Source organism: Lepidochelys kempii, chromosome 12, assembly GCF_965140265.1.
Source record: "Lepidochelys kempii isolate rLepKem1 chromosome 12, rLepKem1.hap2, whole genome shotgun sequence".
In the NCBI taxonomy this organism is placed as follows: domain Eukaryota; kingdom Metazoa; phylum Chordata; order Testudines; family Cheloniidae; genus Lepidochelys; species Lepidochelys kempii.
Genome location: NC_133267.1, coordinates 24,016,967 through 24,034,848, shown reverse-complemented (window position 1 = coordinate 24,034,848; position 17,882 = coordinate 24,016,967). Strand labels below are relative to the sequence as shown.

The following is a 17,882-nucleotide window of genomic DNA, read 5'->3' as shown; positions in this document are numbered from 1 at the left end:
TTGACTCCTGGGAGACTTCCCTAGACCAGGGGTTCTCAACCTTTTCCCCCCCCCCCCGAGGCAAGCCCCTTCTCTCCCCCCCAACATTCTATAAAAACTCCACAGCTCATGTGTGCCACCAGAACTGGTTTTCTGCATAAAAGCCAGGTTTAGCATTAGGGGGTAGCAAGCAGGGCAATTGCCTGGGGCCCCAGACCACAGGGGACCCCGCAAATCTAAGTTGCTCAGACTTCGGCTTCAATCCCAGGTGGCAGGGTTCAGGGCCCTGGGCTTCAGCCCTGCACAGCAGGGTTTCAGCTTTCTGCCCTGGGACCCAGTGAGTCTAACACTGTCCTTGCTTGGTGGACCCCCTGAAACCTGCTTGTGGCCCCCTAGGGGGCTGTGGACCCCTGGTTAAGAACCACTGCCCTAGACCACTAATATCCTGGCTGGCCACAGCAGAGCGTCCTTTCTCCTCACTCTAGGATCCCTCTTTGAGCTAAGAGCACTTATTTTTAATTCTCAGCAGGTGATCACTTGATTCAATCACCTGATTATCATCCTCCTTTTAACAATTCTGTCCTTTCTGAGATTTTTATCTCTAGCAGCTAGCTGCCTAAAACCTTCATAATAAAGGCAACGGTCAATGAAAGAAAACTGCTAAAATAAAATATCTCAATGAACATCTTCGTTTCAGATAACAAAATCCAGATATGGAATCTCTTGTGGGGAGAAAAACCACATGTCAACTTCAGTTACTTTTTTCAGTGATTATAGTATTGTAATTAAATTATTTTTAAAGCTGTTCCATATTTCACTTCCTTCTGTGTTTTACAAAAGTGAACCCAAATCCAACAGAGCTTTCAGAATTAAGTTTTGACTTGGTAGTATTTTGATTATCCATGTCACTTTATTCAGGTACACTTAAAACTACTGAGCTTATTTTATTGCATGAAATTGAAACTATTCATAACTATTAAAATAATAATAGAGTTTGATTTCTAACCTGATTTTTCATATATTTCTAATTATATTTTTAATATAGATGTATAGGTAAATGATGTATATAATATATTTTTAAAATATAGGTTCTCTGAAAATCAGTCATAAGTGATATTATCTTAATATACCTTCTTACTAAGAATGTCCCATGTTAATATGTATTCCATAGGTAATGAAGGCAGTAAAAGTGGGTATGAAAGAATATGAGATGGAGAGGTAAGAGCTCCTCTTTCTGCATTTTTGATAAAAATAGAAAAAAGTATTTATGTTAACAGGAAAAGCAATATTGTTGACTGAAGGGAGATTGAGAGCTCATTGCTGTTTCAAGATTGTGTCTGAAGCATTATTTTTATTATTTACCAGAAGCATTTGATCAGTTTCAGCCATGTCTTTGATGGTGGTTGATTATCTTTGGATATGATTTAGTGCAGAATAATTCTGTTCTTAGACTTTCTGTAATTTACAGAAACTTTACAAAATAGCCGTATTATTGCTTGAATGTATCCAATAAAAGTTTTAGGGGTAAACATTGCCATTATGCCTGTTATGCTTACAGGGCTACATATGAGTATTTGAGGCGCTCATAAAATGTTCCGAGGTGCTCAGTTACATTTCAGCTACAATTAGAGGCAGCCCTGCTTACCCTATGGTAAGCACAGGTATGCTTGACCTGTGATGGAAGGATGAGGGGCTCATCCTCTTACTCTCACATTAGCTAGTGGGTATTATCACATTTCTTGAGACAAATCATTTGGAGTATTGTGCATGTACCTATGTATTCACTAATAACATGCACTATGTGGTACATTATTTCTGTCTTTTGACCTTGCCTGAAACCATAATGAAGCTTGTCATACAGTATACTAGGAATAATGCAACAAATGAAATCTGAAGCTAGAAGGCAACAGTGTTTACCAAACCACCGAAAGAAAAGGTGAATTTGAAATGGGAGCATTTTAGGATGGTACCAGATTTAGAGTACTGGACAGCCATTTAAACAAGGGATTGACTTCTGTTAATTGAACAGACTAGTGGCATGTCTAGATATGAAGGTGATAAATTTTCAACTTCTTTATCACAAGTTTCATCCATTACTCATCAGCAATGTAACTGTCCTCAAAATTGCTTTATAAAAATGTCCATTGTAGCAATAATATTTACACAGTGCTTTCCATCTTCAAAGTGCTTACAAATTGTGAGATATTTTTCAGACATCTGTCTTTCTTGACAGTTGTCTGCAGATTCCAGAATGACTTGTATTTTTCTATACTACAGAAGTCAACTGCAGGTCAAAATAAGGATTTTCTGTTATTCAGCAACAAGCAGCTTGCACCCTGCAACTTAATCTATCAGAAATATATACCTTAGATAGTAGCACAGATTCATTGCTATGTAAGGTTTCAGAGTAGCAGCCGTGTTAGTCTGTATTCGCAAAAAGAAAAGGAGGACTTGTGGCACCTTAGAGACTAACCAATTTATTAGAGCATAAGCTTTCGTGAGCTACAGCTCACTTCCTCAGATGCATATCATGGAAACATATCCACGATATGCATCTGAGGAAGTGAGCTGTAGCTCACGAAAGCTTATGCTCTAATAAATTGGTTAGTCTCTAAGGTGCCACAAGTCCTCCTTTTCTTATTGCTGTGTAAGTTATCAGAATTATCATCAAAGCAGATCAAACTTTCTTTAAGAGAATAAAGAAGTTTGTCTGCTTGAAGAAGTTATTTTTCACTCTCCCACACCCGCATCCAAGGAATTTAGTTATCACTCTGATGGCTTTCTGAACTATTTTTGCCAAATTCCACCTTTGTGTACATGTGCACAAATCCGATCAATGGCTGTAGGTTTTGTGTGAAGATGTTTGAAAACAGACTCTGACCCTTACATATATATGTCTTGGCAAACTGCTTTATAAAACACTTTTTTCATATTGCTTTACTGTGTGTGTATCTGTGTGAACACATATGATCTACACCTGCCTTCTGGCAGGAGGAATGGGGTAGCCATGCTAGCTCTTTTCCCCTCCTTTCAGGTCCTGAGGGGTTGTCTTTCCCTTGGTATTTTGATCAAATATCCCTCCCTCTGAGATGTAGGGGATAGCAGAAAGTTTTATAATACTCTAGAAAACTTCTTATATAATAAGCAATATAAAGAGAGTATATTTCCATTTCTGTGATTTTTGGATCATTCTCTGAGAATTAATTGGAAGGAAGTATAGTAAATCATGGTAAACTCTCTAGATAATCATCCTTTTTTATTACAAGGGTGGAAAGCTAACTTCATAAATATGCTGAAAATATTCTGTATGATTAAGGCTTAGTGAATGATGTTAAACCAGTAACACATTAGTACAGAGGTATATCAAAATATCAGCATATTTAACTTCAGGCACAGTCAACCCCCCTTTTTTTAACTTGTTGTTCTTTAAGTTTAATAACTGATCAGTTAACTTTAGAGAGACAGTCATGCCACTTATCTACAAATAGTGATTCAAAGCATGCTCAGTTGAACATAAAACTGTTTCTGTAGATCATGCTTTGGATTTGCTCTGACATTGTTAATTAATAATTGTGATTATCTGGTATTTTAATTGAAAAAGCTCTTTACGATCAAGTTGTAGTACAGCTAATACATTATGTTGAACTACAACAAAAGGTTACCAGAGATCTGTTTAGCATGGGAGGAGACGTGAGGAAGTAATAAAAGCCCAGCAGTTCAGTCAAGCTGTCCTACATTAATGTACTGTATCTATAAAACTATTTCAGCTGAAAGTGCTAATTAGGAAGCTACGATTATCTATTTTATCACCCTTTGAAATTATGCCAGTATCTGACCTTTCCTATGCACCCATCCATGTTCACTAGCCTCCAGGTTACTGCTTTTCATCTGTTGTTTTTGTTTGGTTCATAATTTGACTTTGTAAATATTAAACTTTGTCCCTCTTATAGTTTCTATTTCTTATGGGAACAGAAGGACAATTTGATAACTTTCTTTTTACTTTATATTCTGTCAGTTTGATTTGATCATAAAACAAAAACAAAACAAAAACAAAAATGCATTGCTGTAATAGAGGAAGCATGTAGAGAAGAACCAGTCTACTTTATCATAAGCGCAATCCTATTAGCTGTTTTGTGTATTGATTTTTTCCCCCTTTTCCTTTCTGCATATTGTCCATTTTGCTTGTAAGCTCCTCAGACCAAGGACCTATCCGGGTCTATATCTGTAAAGTCCCTAGCAAATACCCTTCTGTGCACATTAAATTATAGTGTACTCAACGTTGCTCCTGATAACAGGACAGATTATGTCCAGGACAGATTAATTATGTCTAATTAATTAAAGACATAAACTGAAGGTAGGACTTGGATAGTTGGATACCAGTTTATGTAGCCACCTCTGAATCCTTTGTAGCTGTGGAGACCAGGAGGATTGCAAAGCTCTTGTGCAGACAGCTTTGGGCTAGATTGTACTCTAGGGTCCTAATCCTGTCCTGAAATGTGTGTGGGCACAGTTCCCAATGAAATACAGGGAGGCGAATTGTGAGGAATGAAAGAAATTTGATTGATCCTACCATTTTGATCTACCACTGTTAATTCAAATTATACCCTTAGTGGCACAAGAGCTGAGTACTGTCATATGCTTTATATGAGGGTCATTCACCTTTTAGCAGGGAGCTGCCATCACCATGAGTCTTCCGTGGAAGTTATTGGATGTGGATATATTCAAGGATGAGTAGACCCTGAATTGTATTGCACATTCCCTTCCAGAATCAGCATAATAAGAAAAGGCTGCCAAACCTTTCAAGAGACAGCTTTGTCCAATGGATAAAGCACTGGACTCGCACTCTGGAAGCTTCAGTTTTATCAGGCCCCCCACTCCTCCCTTAGAAATTTTTCCCATGGTACACACCACCAGTCACTGTGCAGCCATACCTGTTGTGGTCGCTGATCCTGGTGTTGTGCCTGCGGATTCTCCACCACACTCAGCATCTGCCTGCTCAGGTGCAGTCTCACTCCCAATCCCTGAGAGAGGACACAGGCTGGAAGTGGGGCAAGGCTGGGCAGAGCCCTGGTGTAGGAGCTGGCCGCAAGACAGCTGATAGGAGGAGCAGCGCTGGCCACCCCACTGCCTGGTGCTTTGGCTTTGTGGCCCCTCTGTCATGACAGAGGGTCGGCAGAGCCAAACCTGATGGGGGGGCCAGAGCTGCTCCTCATCACCTCTATGAATGATGTGTACCTCGCATAACGTGTGATGTGGCTGCTGGTGCCAGTGGATTCTAGTACCAGTTCTGCTACTGTTCTGGTGTGTAAACTTGGATGAGTCATTTCATCCATCTGTCTCTCTCTCTTCCTCTATTTTCCCTCCTGCATATTTTGTCTGCCTTGTCTACTTAGACTTTGAACTCTTTTGGGGTCAGGGCCTGTCTCTAAATCAGTGGTTCTCAAACTTTTTTTTCCGCAGATCATTTGAAAATTGCTTAGGGTCTTGGTGGACGACTTAATAATCTTTCCAAACATTGTTTGTACCCTTAGCTAACCATTGTAAAGCACTTTGGATAAAAGTGCTATATAAAAAAACCTTAATAATAATAAACATTTTTTGGTTCTACAAATAAAAGCACACAACTCATATTTTAATATTAGTAGTCTTAGCTTTCTAATGCGATGGACGTGCCCTCTCTCCCCCACCACGGCAGCCCCCTAGCTGGGGCTGGGAAGCAGGGGGGTCTCCTCCACTGCGGCAGCCGCCAATCTGGGCTGGGAATGTGTGGGGTTTCTCCCTCTCTCCCCCACTACAGCAGCCACAGAGCTGAGGCTGGGAAGGAGGGCCGTCTCTCCCAGGCAGCTGCAGCCCTGGAGCTGGGGAAAGTCACCTCTTTCTCTGGCCCCTGTAGCCCTGCAAGTTCCAAATTCCCCCCACCCCCTCTTCTCACCCCACTGTCCCCTCCCACTTACCCCCTATTCCCCCCAAGGCCACCACCTCACCGTACATGTGCGTCTTCTCCAGGGTCCAGGCACCTAATTAGTGGAGCCAGGCCTGTGCAGCTCCACTAATTAGGTGGGTGGTCCTTCATTCTCTCATATCCGAACTATCCGCGGACCACCTGAATGGAGCTCACGGACCACTGGTGGTCCACAGACCACAGTTTGAGAACCTCTGCTCTAAATGCTTGTACAGTGCCTAGCACAATGGGGCTCCGGTCTCATTTGGGGCCTCTAAGTGCTACTATAATAAAAAATAATAAGAAATAAGCTTAAAAGTAAAGATAATTAAAACCCACTGTCTCATGGCAGTGACATTAAGAATAAAATACTGAGAAGATTACTAGAGAGATTTTTCTTTCCTGGCTTGCAGTATTTACAGTATATTTCTGCTCCCTACTCCACTTCACAGCTTGACAAACGGATTTGAGTTCTTTATCCTATATTCTTTTCAGTGTTGTCCCTGATTTCCAAGTCAGAGTTTAAACTATGAGATGAGTTGCTGTCATATCTGTCAATGTTAAATTTCCCCTATCTGTGAAGAACTGCAAGCACTTTCACGGATTACAGCTCTCATCTTTTATTTATCTCTCTCTTCTGCTTCACTGGAACAAATTGAAATGCTATTTCTCTAGAAAAGGGAAAATAGCAAGACCCATTTTAGTTTCCTTTGGGTATTTCCATTTTGCCAAACAGGGATTCTGGATTTTCTACTTTCCATCTTTTATTTGCTTTTGTTCTTTAAATGTTCCGGGGAAATCGTATTGCTCACTACAGCAATTGATCGCTAAACTTTTTGTATTTAATTTTTCATGCTAAGCTCAATTTACAAACTTTGAATTTCATTTTGGGTAGTCTAGTAATTCCCCAACGTGTTTTATATACATGCTTAGTAAATAAAAATGACTTCATTCCATTTACTTACAACAGAAGTAGCACAAAAAACCCCAAAATTTCTAGAAGATGGAGGAACAGGTAAATTCAGCTGATAATAGCTTCTGATACAGGAACAGATGTTACATTGTTCCATGACTGTCAGTGGTACAATGTATCTTACAGTTAGGAGTTGTTAGTACTGTGGAAGTGGCATGGAGGCATTTTGGTCCCTAAAACTGTTGAAAACTGTAGGTGTCCTGTTGTATAATTTTTAAAGATTGTGCATGTACCCTCCCACCCCCTGTTTTTTCTCTTGTGGGATGTATAAAGATAGCCTGAAATATGTGTATGGAGGGGAGTAAATGTTGTTCTTTAAATTTTTTCTTGTTTTATCTTGTGTCCATAATGCTACAGAATTCTGTCATATACTATGTGGGATGGTTTAGTACATATCTGCATGCATCTGGGCCAATCTGCAAACTCCATTTTGTTTTGTGAATGCCATTTTAATTATAAGACTATACTGTCCATACGTTTATGCCTTTTACCCTTCAACTTGTGCTGAAACCTCAAGTGAGGTATCAGGAAAAATTCTTGCACCTTACAAATCAACCCAGAGTTGTTAACCTGAAGGATTCACTATTCAAATGTCAGTACCAGATGACACCCAGAAGATTCAGCTCTGCAAAGCAGGCCCAGAAGCAGACAAGGCTGTGTAGTAATAAAAGGAGAGGAGGAATCCTGGACCTTCCAAAAAAGACACTAACCAAATCCCAAAGGGCTCTTTGATTGATGAGGAAACTGAGGCTGGGATTTGTGTGAAGGACTTGTTTTTCATAGGTGTATATGTTGTGCTGTCTAAGAGTAAAGTGTGTGTGTGTGTTTACAAATTACTTTGTAGAATCTCTGTGGTGCTTGCTTTCACTGCCTTAGTCCCAAAGAGACAAACAGTAAAGCAGAGGATACACAGCTTCAGTGGAACTCTGGGAGCATGTATTAACTATTGGAGAGGTTTATAAGAACAAGCACTAGTTTCAGGACCTAGGCAATTGGACTTCAGGTTCTTCACAGCTGAGAGGTGTCAGATACAGGATCTGCATCCAGAGTGTGTCTAGAGGCCTAGAGCCAGAGAGAGACAGACAGCTTGTGGGATCCTGCAGTAACTGTCCACCATGGGGAGCTCTTCTAGAGTTTTAACACCATGGATTTAACTTTTCACTATGTTAGATTAGATTATAAACTCTTTGGGGCAGGGACCATCTTTTGTTTGTACAGCACCTAGCGCAATGGAGTCTTTGTTCATGACTGCGTTGCTATGTATAACTGTAATAGAAAGATTTACTACAAATTGAACTTAATACTGAGTACTGTGCAACTTTTTTTGTAGAAGGTTGTGATATAGACATTCTTGGTTTGGTGCTGGGAACCGCAGCCAATGAGAGTGTGGAGGCACCACTCCGGGCAGGGCGAAGGCAGTGCTCAGAGCCGCCTGCCACACCTCTGCCTAGGAGCAGAAGGGACAGGTCGTCCTCTGGATCCGGCATCCTGAAACCGCTCCCATGCCTCAACCCTCCATCAGCCCCACACTAACCAGACTATAAACTGGAATTTAATGAAGATCAGAAATGCCGGTTTATAGAGCTTTTTGGTTGGTGAAGTGCCGGATAAAACAGCTTTTACTGTAATTAAAAAGGTTTTCCTAATATCTAATGTGTTAGATCCAAGTTTAAAGTTATGTCATTGTACTGTCTGACACTCTTCTATTATAACTTTTTGGCACTTACAGTATTTCATTATTATTTTTCTGTTGCTTACCTTTCTAGAGGCCAAAAGGTACAGAGCCTTGATTTTTATCTAGGTTTTCAGTCTGATTGAAAATGACCAGCGATATAAACCTGTAGCTCTTTCTTTGAATACATGTAGACTCAAACATGTCTACAGTAGTAGAAGAAGCAGCAGTTTTCTTTTCACATTAGTGATGTCCTCAATTTTTATTGAATCTAGCATCAGGATGACATATTGAGCTAATTAGCATTACTAATGACAAGCTAAGATTGCAGATATATGAAATGGAACTCATTGTAAAAGACAGCAGGCTCAGCTAATTATTCATTTGCTGTGGGTTTTCTTCATGCCTGCTCAGACAAGTCAAAAATAAAGATGCTACCATATGTGAGGCTTTATTGGCATTATGAACTAAGTTTTAAAATGTACTTTAATTGCTGTGTAACTGGAGAGATCAATGTTTTGTATTTGTTCCTCTTCTTTCTGTGACCAGAGCTGGTACATAATTGTGCTCTGTCAATGGAAGTCCTGACAACTTCAGAGTGGAATGTGTAGAATATTAAGATTGTCATTAATAACAACTTGTCACACACTGACCTTCGTAATATCAAAAACATTCTAGAAAAGTGCAAAGAAAATGAGGTTCTGCTCCCCACTTGCCACCATGCCCCCATGCACACAATAAATTTTGTTACTCTGACATGGAAAAAAAAACACGTGAAATGTGATGGTCTATGGAATCAAAGCCATTATGCCACAATAGTATTTCTCAATTAATCACAGCGCTGATGATGTCTGTAAAACATGTACAGGAAATCTTATTTCTTCAGGCCCTCTCCCCAGAATAATTTTGATTATTTTTACTACAGTGAGAGTTAAATTGTTTGTTCACATATTGTGAGCACCTACTCAGTGTAATGGTCTTTATTACCCACAGGGGAATAGTTTCACATCTCCAATATGAAAGAACACTAAGCTCTTTCTTAAGAATAATTAAAGTATTCAAAAAGAGCATCAAGGGGTAAATTAAACTCTCATTTGGAAGTCTAAACTACTAGTACTAACTCAGAAGTACAGTAAGGGCTTTCTTATAGTGTATTGTGTACAACACTCAGAACCTCAAATATTCAACTTGAAACTGAAATAAAGATTCTGAACCATAGCTATTTCTCTGTACAGCCAGTGGTGATTATGTTGGCATTTTGGGTCACTGAATAGCACTCGTTTGTACTATGTGTTGTGGGGGTGGCTGTGTATTTGCTAGGAAGCATAACTAAAGATGAAAGTTTAAGTAATTTAATTATTTCTTAGAGGCAAATCCGCCCTCCCATGGTTTGAAACTTGCATAGAAAAAATGAAAATACATCTGGAATATCAAAATTGGCTAAATTAAAAACCATTTGTTTTTACCCTATTTATTCTTCTGAATAATGAAATTTCCCTATGGTTCTTTGGAACATCTGTTAGATAATTACGCTGCAGAAGTGGTACTTTAGCTCAGCTTCTGGAGCTAGGGCAAACGTGATTCTGCTGCAAGCTTAAGTCCCTGTGTTATAGAAAATCTCATTCGAGGCTCTGTTGCAGTCAAGTGCATAAAACTATGACCCATGGATTGGTCCCTGTGGGAGCAATTATTCTTTACAGTGAGTTTTTTTCAGCACTGAATATTATAAATGTCAGGAAAAAGTTTAACCCCAGTAATTCTAAAAGAATGTTTCCATATCTGCTGGTAAGAAGATCAGTGTTTAGTCTTTGCATCTATAAGATATTTCTGATTTAAGCTTGTTTTTTAAATCTGTCTTTTATCAACAACTCAAAAGTAAAATTTTTAATCTATATTTTATATCTTGTTTTGAAAACAAAATAGAAGGCTGGATCTGGCAGCAAATACATCATACACATCTGGGAAACCCAAGTTGGAAGCACTCACTCATTTGGTGCATTGTGCATTGAGAAATAAATTTCCTTGTCTTCCAGTGACAGATGGGGAGAAAGTGGAGTGAGCACAGTGTTGCCTAGGAACACACGCTAGCATTTGATACCCAGTAGGAATGAGTGAACTGTTTTGGATTTAAAAAAAAAAAAAGGGGGGGGGGGAATCTACATCTACAACTATCAGTCTAGAAGGGAGGAAGAGGGTGGAGTGGGGATTCCATTGGCCTGATACCCGCCTCTAACAAGCCTACATCCTTTTTAGGAAGAGATTGAGGGGGAACTACTTCATTTATCTAGATTTTTAGGATGAATCTATCGTAAGAATGCTCATACTGGGTCAGACCAATCTAGCCAAGTATCCTGTCTTCCAACAGTGACTGGTGCCAGATGCTTCAGAGGTAACGAAGAGAACAGTGATCCATCTCCTATCATTCAGTATCAGCTTATGGCAGCCAAAGATTTAGGGACACTCCAAGCATGGGGTTGCATCCCTGACTATGTTGGTTAATAACCATTGTTGGACCTATCCTCCATCAACTTATTGGATTCTTTTTTAAACCCCATTATGCTTCTGGATTTCACAACGTGCCCTTGCAATGAGTTCCACAGGTTGACTGTGTGTTGTGCGAAGTATTTCCTTATGTTTGTTTTAAACCTTCTGCTCATTAATTTCATTGGGAGACCCCTGCTTCTTGTATTATGTGAAAGGATAAATAACACTTACTTACTCCGCACCATTCATGGATTTTGTAGACCTCTGTCATATTTCCCCCACCCTTAGTTGTCTCCTTTCTAAGGTGAACAGTCCCAATCTTTTTAATCTGTCCTCATATGGAAGCTGTTCAGTACCCCTAATCAGTTTTGTTGCCCTTCTCTGAGCTTTTTCCAATTCTAATATCTTTTTTGAGATGGGCTGACCAGAACTGCACAGAGTATTGAAGGTGTGGGTGCACCATGGATTTATATAGCGGCTGTCACACTGTCGAGTGGCTCTTGACTGTGAGTGCCTACCTCAGGGCAGATTGTCAGAAAACAGGGCAGACACCCCAAACTGATGGTGTGTTCTATAATTAATTAGATTTCACTAAGCCATTGACAAATGTGAACTCCTGGATTGCTATACCAGTCTTACCACAGACAGTCCCTTTAGACTCTCCAGACTATCTTGCCACCCAGACAAACTGGACTTCGTGATAAAACATCACTAAAAGCAAAAATCACATCACAGCAGGTTGCTCCCAGTTCTAAGGGACCAGTCATTTATCCCAGATCAACTGGTACTCTAGTTCTCAAACTTTTTGTGCTGGCTATCCCATTTGGACTTTAAAAAAAAATTGTGACCCCCTACCTGCCGTCCCACTCAGGGCAGGAGGCTTCAACCCCCTGCTGGTCGCAGAGCTCCCAGCTGGGGCTTTCTGCTCTGGCGACCCCATCAAAGAATTGTGTCCCACTTTGGGGGTCACGACCCACAGTTTGAGAACTGCTGTTCTTGATCTTCACCTAAGACAACTCTGGTAGCTAATAAGCCTGTAGTTAGTTTACTGTAGAATTGGCTAAGAAAAGGAAATGAGTTATTGAGAAGTTAAAGCAGGTAAAATATATGAACTGGTGAGTCACAGTTTGTAATTTCAAATGGTGGCAGTGATGTAATAAACTGCCAGTTTCCCAAAAGTATTTTCAGGGTACCCAGATTGTCTCTGGAAATATTCTCTTTGCATCTGGTACACTTCACTGTAAGTGTCCAAACAGTTCAGAGATCCAGAATCTTTCCTTGAATCCATACTTATAGCTTCTTCTCACAGTAAACAAGCTGACAGTGTCACTACCCCGGTGGGCTTTTCCTTTGGCAGAGAGTGAGGAATGCATTTTTAGTCTTTTTACCTCCGATCATCACACAAAATGACCATTTGCTTTGAAATTGCACTTTTCTGTTAAAGTTCTTCATTTGCATTCTTTCAAATTTTATGGGTTATTTAATTACAGGGGTATACACAGTGTAAATTTTTGCTGCTACTCCATTATAACGGTATATAGATAAGTGAAAACAATGCAAGTAACAGCCCATTAGCTTTCATGAAGTTTAAACACCAAATACATCCTTATACGTTATCAATTTGATCTGTACTAATACACCAGTGAATTGGTCTGAGGTCTCTGACACCTGGTCTGCCAGCGTCACAGTGGCATGATGATATTTTCTGTTGTATTTTCTATCCCTTTCCTAATAGTTCCCAACATTCCTTTTTCTTTTTTGACTTCCACTGCACATTGAGCAGAAGTTTTCAGAGAGTTATCCAAGATCTCTTTCTTGAGCAGTAACAGCTAACTTAGACCCCATCATTTTGTATGTATAATTGGGATTATGTTTTCCAATGTGCATTACTTTGCGCTTCTCAACATTGAATTTCATCTGCCATTTTGTTGTTCACTCACCCAGTTTTGTGAGATCCCTTTTGTAATTCTTCACAGTCAGCTTTGGACTTAACTTTTCTTCAGTCCTTAGCCAAATGGTTGGCCATAGCGTTCGTTCACCATTTGGTCTGTTCCTGTGTGGCCACAAGGGCTTGACGGGCCAAGAGTCTGATGCACTCATGTATTAGGGGGTCAGCCTCTGGGCCGCCTCCACCCTTTGGTTGGTGGAATTTTTTTCCTGTATGTTGCAAGCCATCCAGAGAACGGAGTTTACCGGAATATGTTGTGGCATTCATGTGACGTGTCTGAAAAGCATCAGATGATGTCTGCAGACAATGGCCCCAGTAGTCTGTAGCCTGGTGCAACCGTAAACATCTGCATTACAAATGAAGTCATTCCACTTTATGCCCAATATACAATGTTGGCATTTTGTGTGGAAAGCCTCAAGCTTTGCACAGTCTGAGTGGCATAGTGTGCATGTTTTGCAACTGTACAGCAGTACAGAGAGGATACAGCTGGAATAGATCCTGAACTTTGGTTGTTATGCTGAGATGGTGTTGTTTTGTTGTAAACGACTCATGGCAGACGCTGTGATGCCAGTCCAGTGGAGAACCTCCATGTGAGAGTTGGACGAACTAGTGAGTATAGAACCCAAATAGCATCTGGAAATTGCTTTGACAGTTTCATTATTCAAAGAGATAGGGGTCGCCGGTGGACCTGATCCTAGATTTTGAAGCTTTGCCTTTGACCACAAAACATGGAACCTTAGCCGCTGACTACTCCATTTGCTGGATTGCCTTGTGAAACCTGTGTACTAGAAGAACAATGTCATCCGCATAGTCAAGATCTGAGAGTAAGAGATCACCAGTCAATGCCTATAGATCTGACGGAATGCTGCATTATGAAATCCATTGCCCAACAAAAGAGTGCAGGGGTCAAGACACAGTTCTGCCTGACATGAGATACTGATTTAAAAGGTGCTGACATCTGATTCCCAAGATGTTTAGGGGCAGTGGTTCCATTATGCAATTCGCTAATCAAGTCCAGCAGAGTGGTTGGGACACCTAGGCCCTTTAATGCCTTCCATAGCATGACACTTGTATTGATGCACCAATGTTGGGTGAGGTAAAGCACACCATCTGCAAACTGAAAAATGGATGTGCAGCCAGCACTGATGGCATTTCTCAAGAGCTGCTAAAATGTGCTATTGACTCTGTAGCAGAATCACTTCTGGGCATCTTTCACCTGGTGTGGAGAACTGGAACCTTGCCAACTGCCTGGAAGGATGGTATTTTGATCTCACTTCTTAAGAGTCAGGCTTTATGAGGAACAGGTCCATATTAAATGCCATTTTGGACCTCCGCTTGTTATCGGAGATACATTGCAAGTTCAAGAAGCCCCTGCACGTGGCCTATTTTGATCTTAAGGGTGCATTTGATTCAGTTGACCAAGTTGCACTATGGAAGGCCTTAAAGGGCATAGGTGTCCCAAACACTCTGCTGGATTTTGAACTTAGCAGTCTGTATCATCTGCCAACTTTGCTACCTCACTGTTCATCCCCTTTTCCAGACAATTTATGAATATGTTGAATAAGATCCCAGTATAGATCCTTGGGTGACCCTGCTATTTATCTCTGTCCACTGTGAAAACTGACCATTTATTCCTGCCATTTTTTCCTATCTTTTAACAGTTACTGATCCATGAGAAGACCTTCCCTCTTATCCCATGATTGCTTATTTTCCTTAAGAGCCTTTGGTGTGGGACCTTGTCAAAGGCTTTCTGAAAGTCCAAGTATACTACATCAACTGGAGCACCCTTGTCCATATGTTTGTTGACACCCTCAAAGAATTCTAATAGATTGGTGAGGCATGATTTCCCTTTACAAAAGCCATGTTGACTTTTCCTCAACATATTGTGTTCATATATGTGTCTAATAATTCTGTTCTTTACTATAGTTTCAACCAATTTGCCTAGTACTGAAGTTAGGCTTATTGGCCTGTAAATGCCAGGATTGCCTCTAGAGCCTTTTTAAAAAATCGGCATTACATTAGCTATCCTCCAGTCATCTGGTACAGAGTCTGATTTAAGTGATTGGCTACCTACCATAGTTAATAGTTCTGCAATTTCATATTTGTTCCTTCAGAACTCTTGGATGAATACGATCTAGTCCTGTTTCAGAGTAGCAGCCGTGTTAGTCTATATACGGAAAAAGAGCAGGAGTACTTGTGGCACCTTAGAGACTAACAAATTTATTTGAGCATAAGCTTTCGTGGGCTAAAACCCACTTCATCGGATGCATGCAGTGAAAAATACAGTAGGAAGATATAGATAGATAGATATACACACACACACACAGAGAACATGAAACAATGGATGTTATCATACACACTGTAACTAAAGTGATCAGTTAAGGTGAGCTATTACCAGCAGGAGAGAAAAAAAAAACAAACCTTTTGTAGTGATAATCAAAATGGGCCATTTCCAGCAGTTGAGAAGAACGTATGAGGAACAGTAGGGGGGAAAATAAACATGGGGTAATAGTTTTACTTTGTGTAATGACACATCCACTGCCAGTCTTTTGTTCCAAAAAGTCCTCTGACACTTCACTTTGGGACAGTTCCTCAGCTTTGTCACGTAAAAAGAATGGCTCAGGTGTGGGAATCTCCCTCTAATCCTCCGCTTTGAAGGCTTTTACAAAGGATTCATTTAGCGTCTCTCCAATGGTTCCTTTCGCACCTCAATCGTCCAGTGGCCCAACTGATTGTTTGTCAGGCTTCCTGCCTCTGATATACTTAAATAAAATTATGCTGTTAGTTTTCATCTTTTGCTAGTTGATCTTCAAATTCTTTTTGGCCTGCCTAATTATATTTTTACACTTGACTTTCCAGAGTTTGTTCCTTTCTATTTTCCTCAGTGGGATTTGATTTCCAATTTTAAAAGGATGCCTTTTTGCCTCTAATCACCTCTTTTACTCTGTTTAGGCATTGTGGCATTTTTTAGTCCTCTTTCTGTATTGATTTGGGGTATACATTTAGTTTGAGCCTCTACTATGGTGTTTTTAAATAGTTTCCATGCAACTTGTGGGCATTTCACGCTTTTGACTATTCCTTTTCATTTCCGTTATAAGTGTCTTCCTCATTTTTTGTGTAGTTCCCCTTTTTGAAGTTAAATGTTATTGTGGTTGTTCTTTGGTATTTAATTACATTATGATTCCTATTACTGAGTGGTTCAGCTATACTCACCTCTTGGGTCAGATCCTATGCTCCACTTAGGACTAAATCAAGAATTGCCTCACCCTTTGTGGGATCCAACTGCTCCAAGAGGCAATCATTAATGGGGTCTAGAAACTTTATCTCTGCATCCCATCCTGAAATGACATGTTCCCCGTCAATGTGGGGATAGTTGAAATCCCCCATTATTATTGGGTTTGCTGTTTTTATAGCCTCTCTCAACTCCCTGATTTCACAGTCAATGTCACCGTCCTGGTCAGGTGGTTGGTGGTATATTGCTATTCGTGTACTATTGTTGTTCAAGTGTGGAATTTCTGTCCATAGAGGTTCTGTGGTACAGTTTGCTTCATTTAAGATTTTTTTATTGTATTTGTATGCTTTCTTTCACATTTAGTGCCAGTCCCACACCTGCATGGCCTTCTCTGTCATTCCTGTATATTTTGTATCCTGGTATTACTGCATCCCATTGATTCTTATTCACCAAGTTGCTGTGATGTCTGTTTATCAATATCCTCATTTAATACCAAGCACTCAAGTTCACCCATCTTAGTATTTAGACTTCTAGCATACGTGTACAAGCACCTAAAAAATTTGTCTATATTAGTTGTCTGTCTTCATATGACATAATTCAATGGGGCTCTTTTTCATTTGACTGTTTCTCTTTAGTTCCTACCTGTTCTTCTATCCTCTCCTCTTTATTAGGATATAGAGTATCCCTTTTAATAAATGCTTCTCTAAGGAACATTCCCCCAGCCCTTAGTTTAAAAATTTCTCCATGCCCTTTTTAATTTTACAGGCTAGCCATCTGATTCGGTTTTGGTTTAGGTGGAGCCCAGCCTTCCTGTATAGACTCCTCCTTTCCCAAAAGATTCCTCAGTTCCTCATAAACCCAAATCCTTCTTCTAGTTACCATCGTCTCATCTATATATTGAGACCCTACAGTTCTGCCTGTCAAACTGGCCCTGCGAGTGGAACTGGAAGCATTTCAGAGAATTCTACCATGGAGATCCTGGACTTTAATCTCTTACATAATGGCCTAAATTTGGCATGCAGGGCCTGTCTCCTACCTTTTCCTTTCTCACTGGTGCCTACATGTACCGTAACTACTGGGACCTCCCCCCGCACTTCACATAAGTCTATTTAGATGTCTTAAGAGGTCTGCGACCTTCACACCCGTCAAGCAATTTACTATGCTTTTCTCATGGTCATCATAAACCCAGCTATCTATATTTCTAATAATTGAATCACCCATTACTATTACCTGTCTCTTCCTAATAAGTGGAGTTCCCTCCCTGGAGGGGTGTCTTCAGTTCAAGAGGATATTATAACATCATCTGGAAGGAGGGTCCCAACTATGAGATCAGTTTCCTTTCTTCAGCGTGATGGTCTCCTTCTGAGACATTCAACTTCCTCAACAGTACAGAAGCTATCAGACAGGAGGTGGGACCTCTCTACTGTGTCCCTGAAAGTCTCATCTGTCTACTTTTGTCTATTTTAGCTCCTCTGGCTCAGCCATTCTGTTCTCAAGAGCCTGTATTCTGTCTCTGATGGCCATGAGTTGCTTGAACCAAATTCATCCAAAGCCAAAGTATGTAGGTGTCAATGCAAAAATTAAAATCAATTCAAATGGCTAGTGTACACACACATCAGACTGCTCCTTTCCTTACCTTCCCCCTTTCACACA

The 17,882-nt window shown here is 40.3% G+C and overlaps 1 protein-coding gene across 4 annotated transcripts in view; it reads left to right on the top strand.

Annotated features, from left to right (window-relative positions):
- The window catches only part of PEPD (peptidase D), a 221,485-nt gene that overhangs the window by 69,418 nt on the left and 134,185 nt on the right, over positions 1-17,882 (top strand). For all 4 annotated transcript variants that reach the window (XM_073307882.1, XM_073307881.1, XM_073307880.1 and 1 more), the window contains one exon: positions 1,151-1,197. In XM_073307882.1, the coding sequence (XP_073163983.1) occupies positions 1,151-1,197 (47 nt within the window). The remainder of the gene's footprint in view (positions 1-1,150; positions 1,198-17,882) is intronic.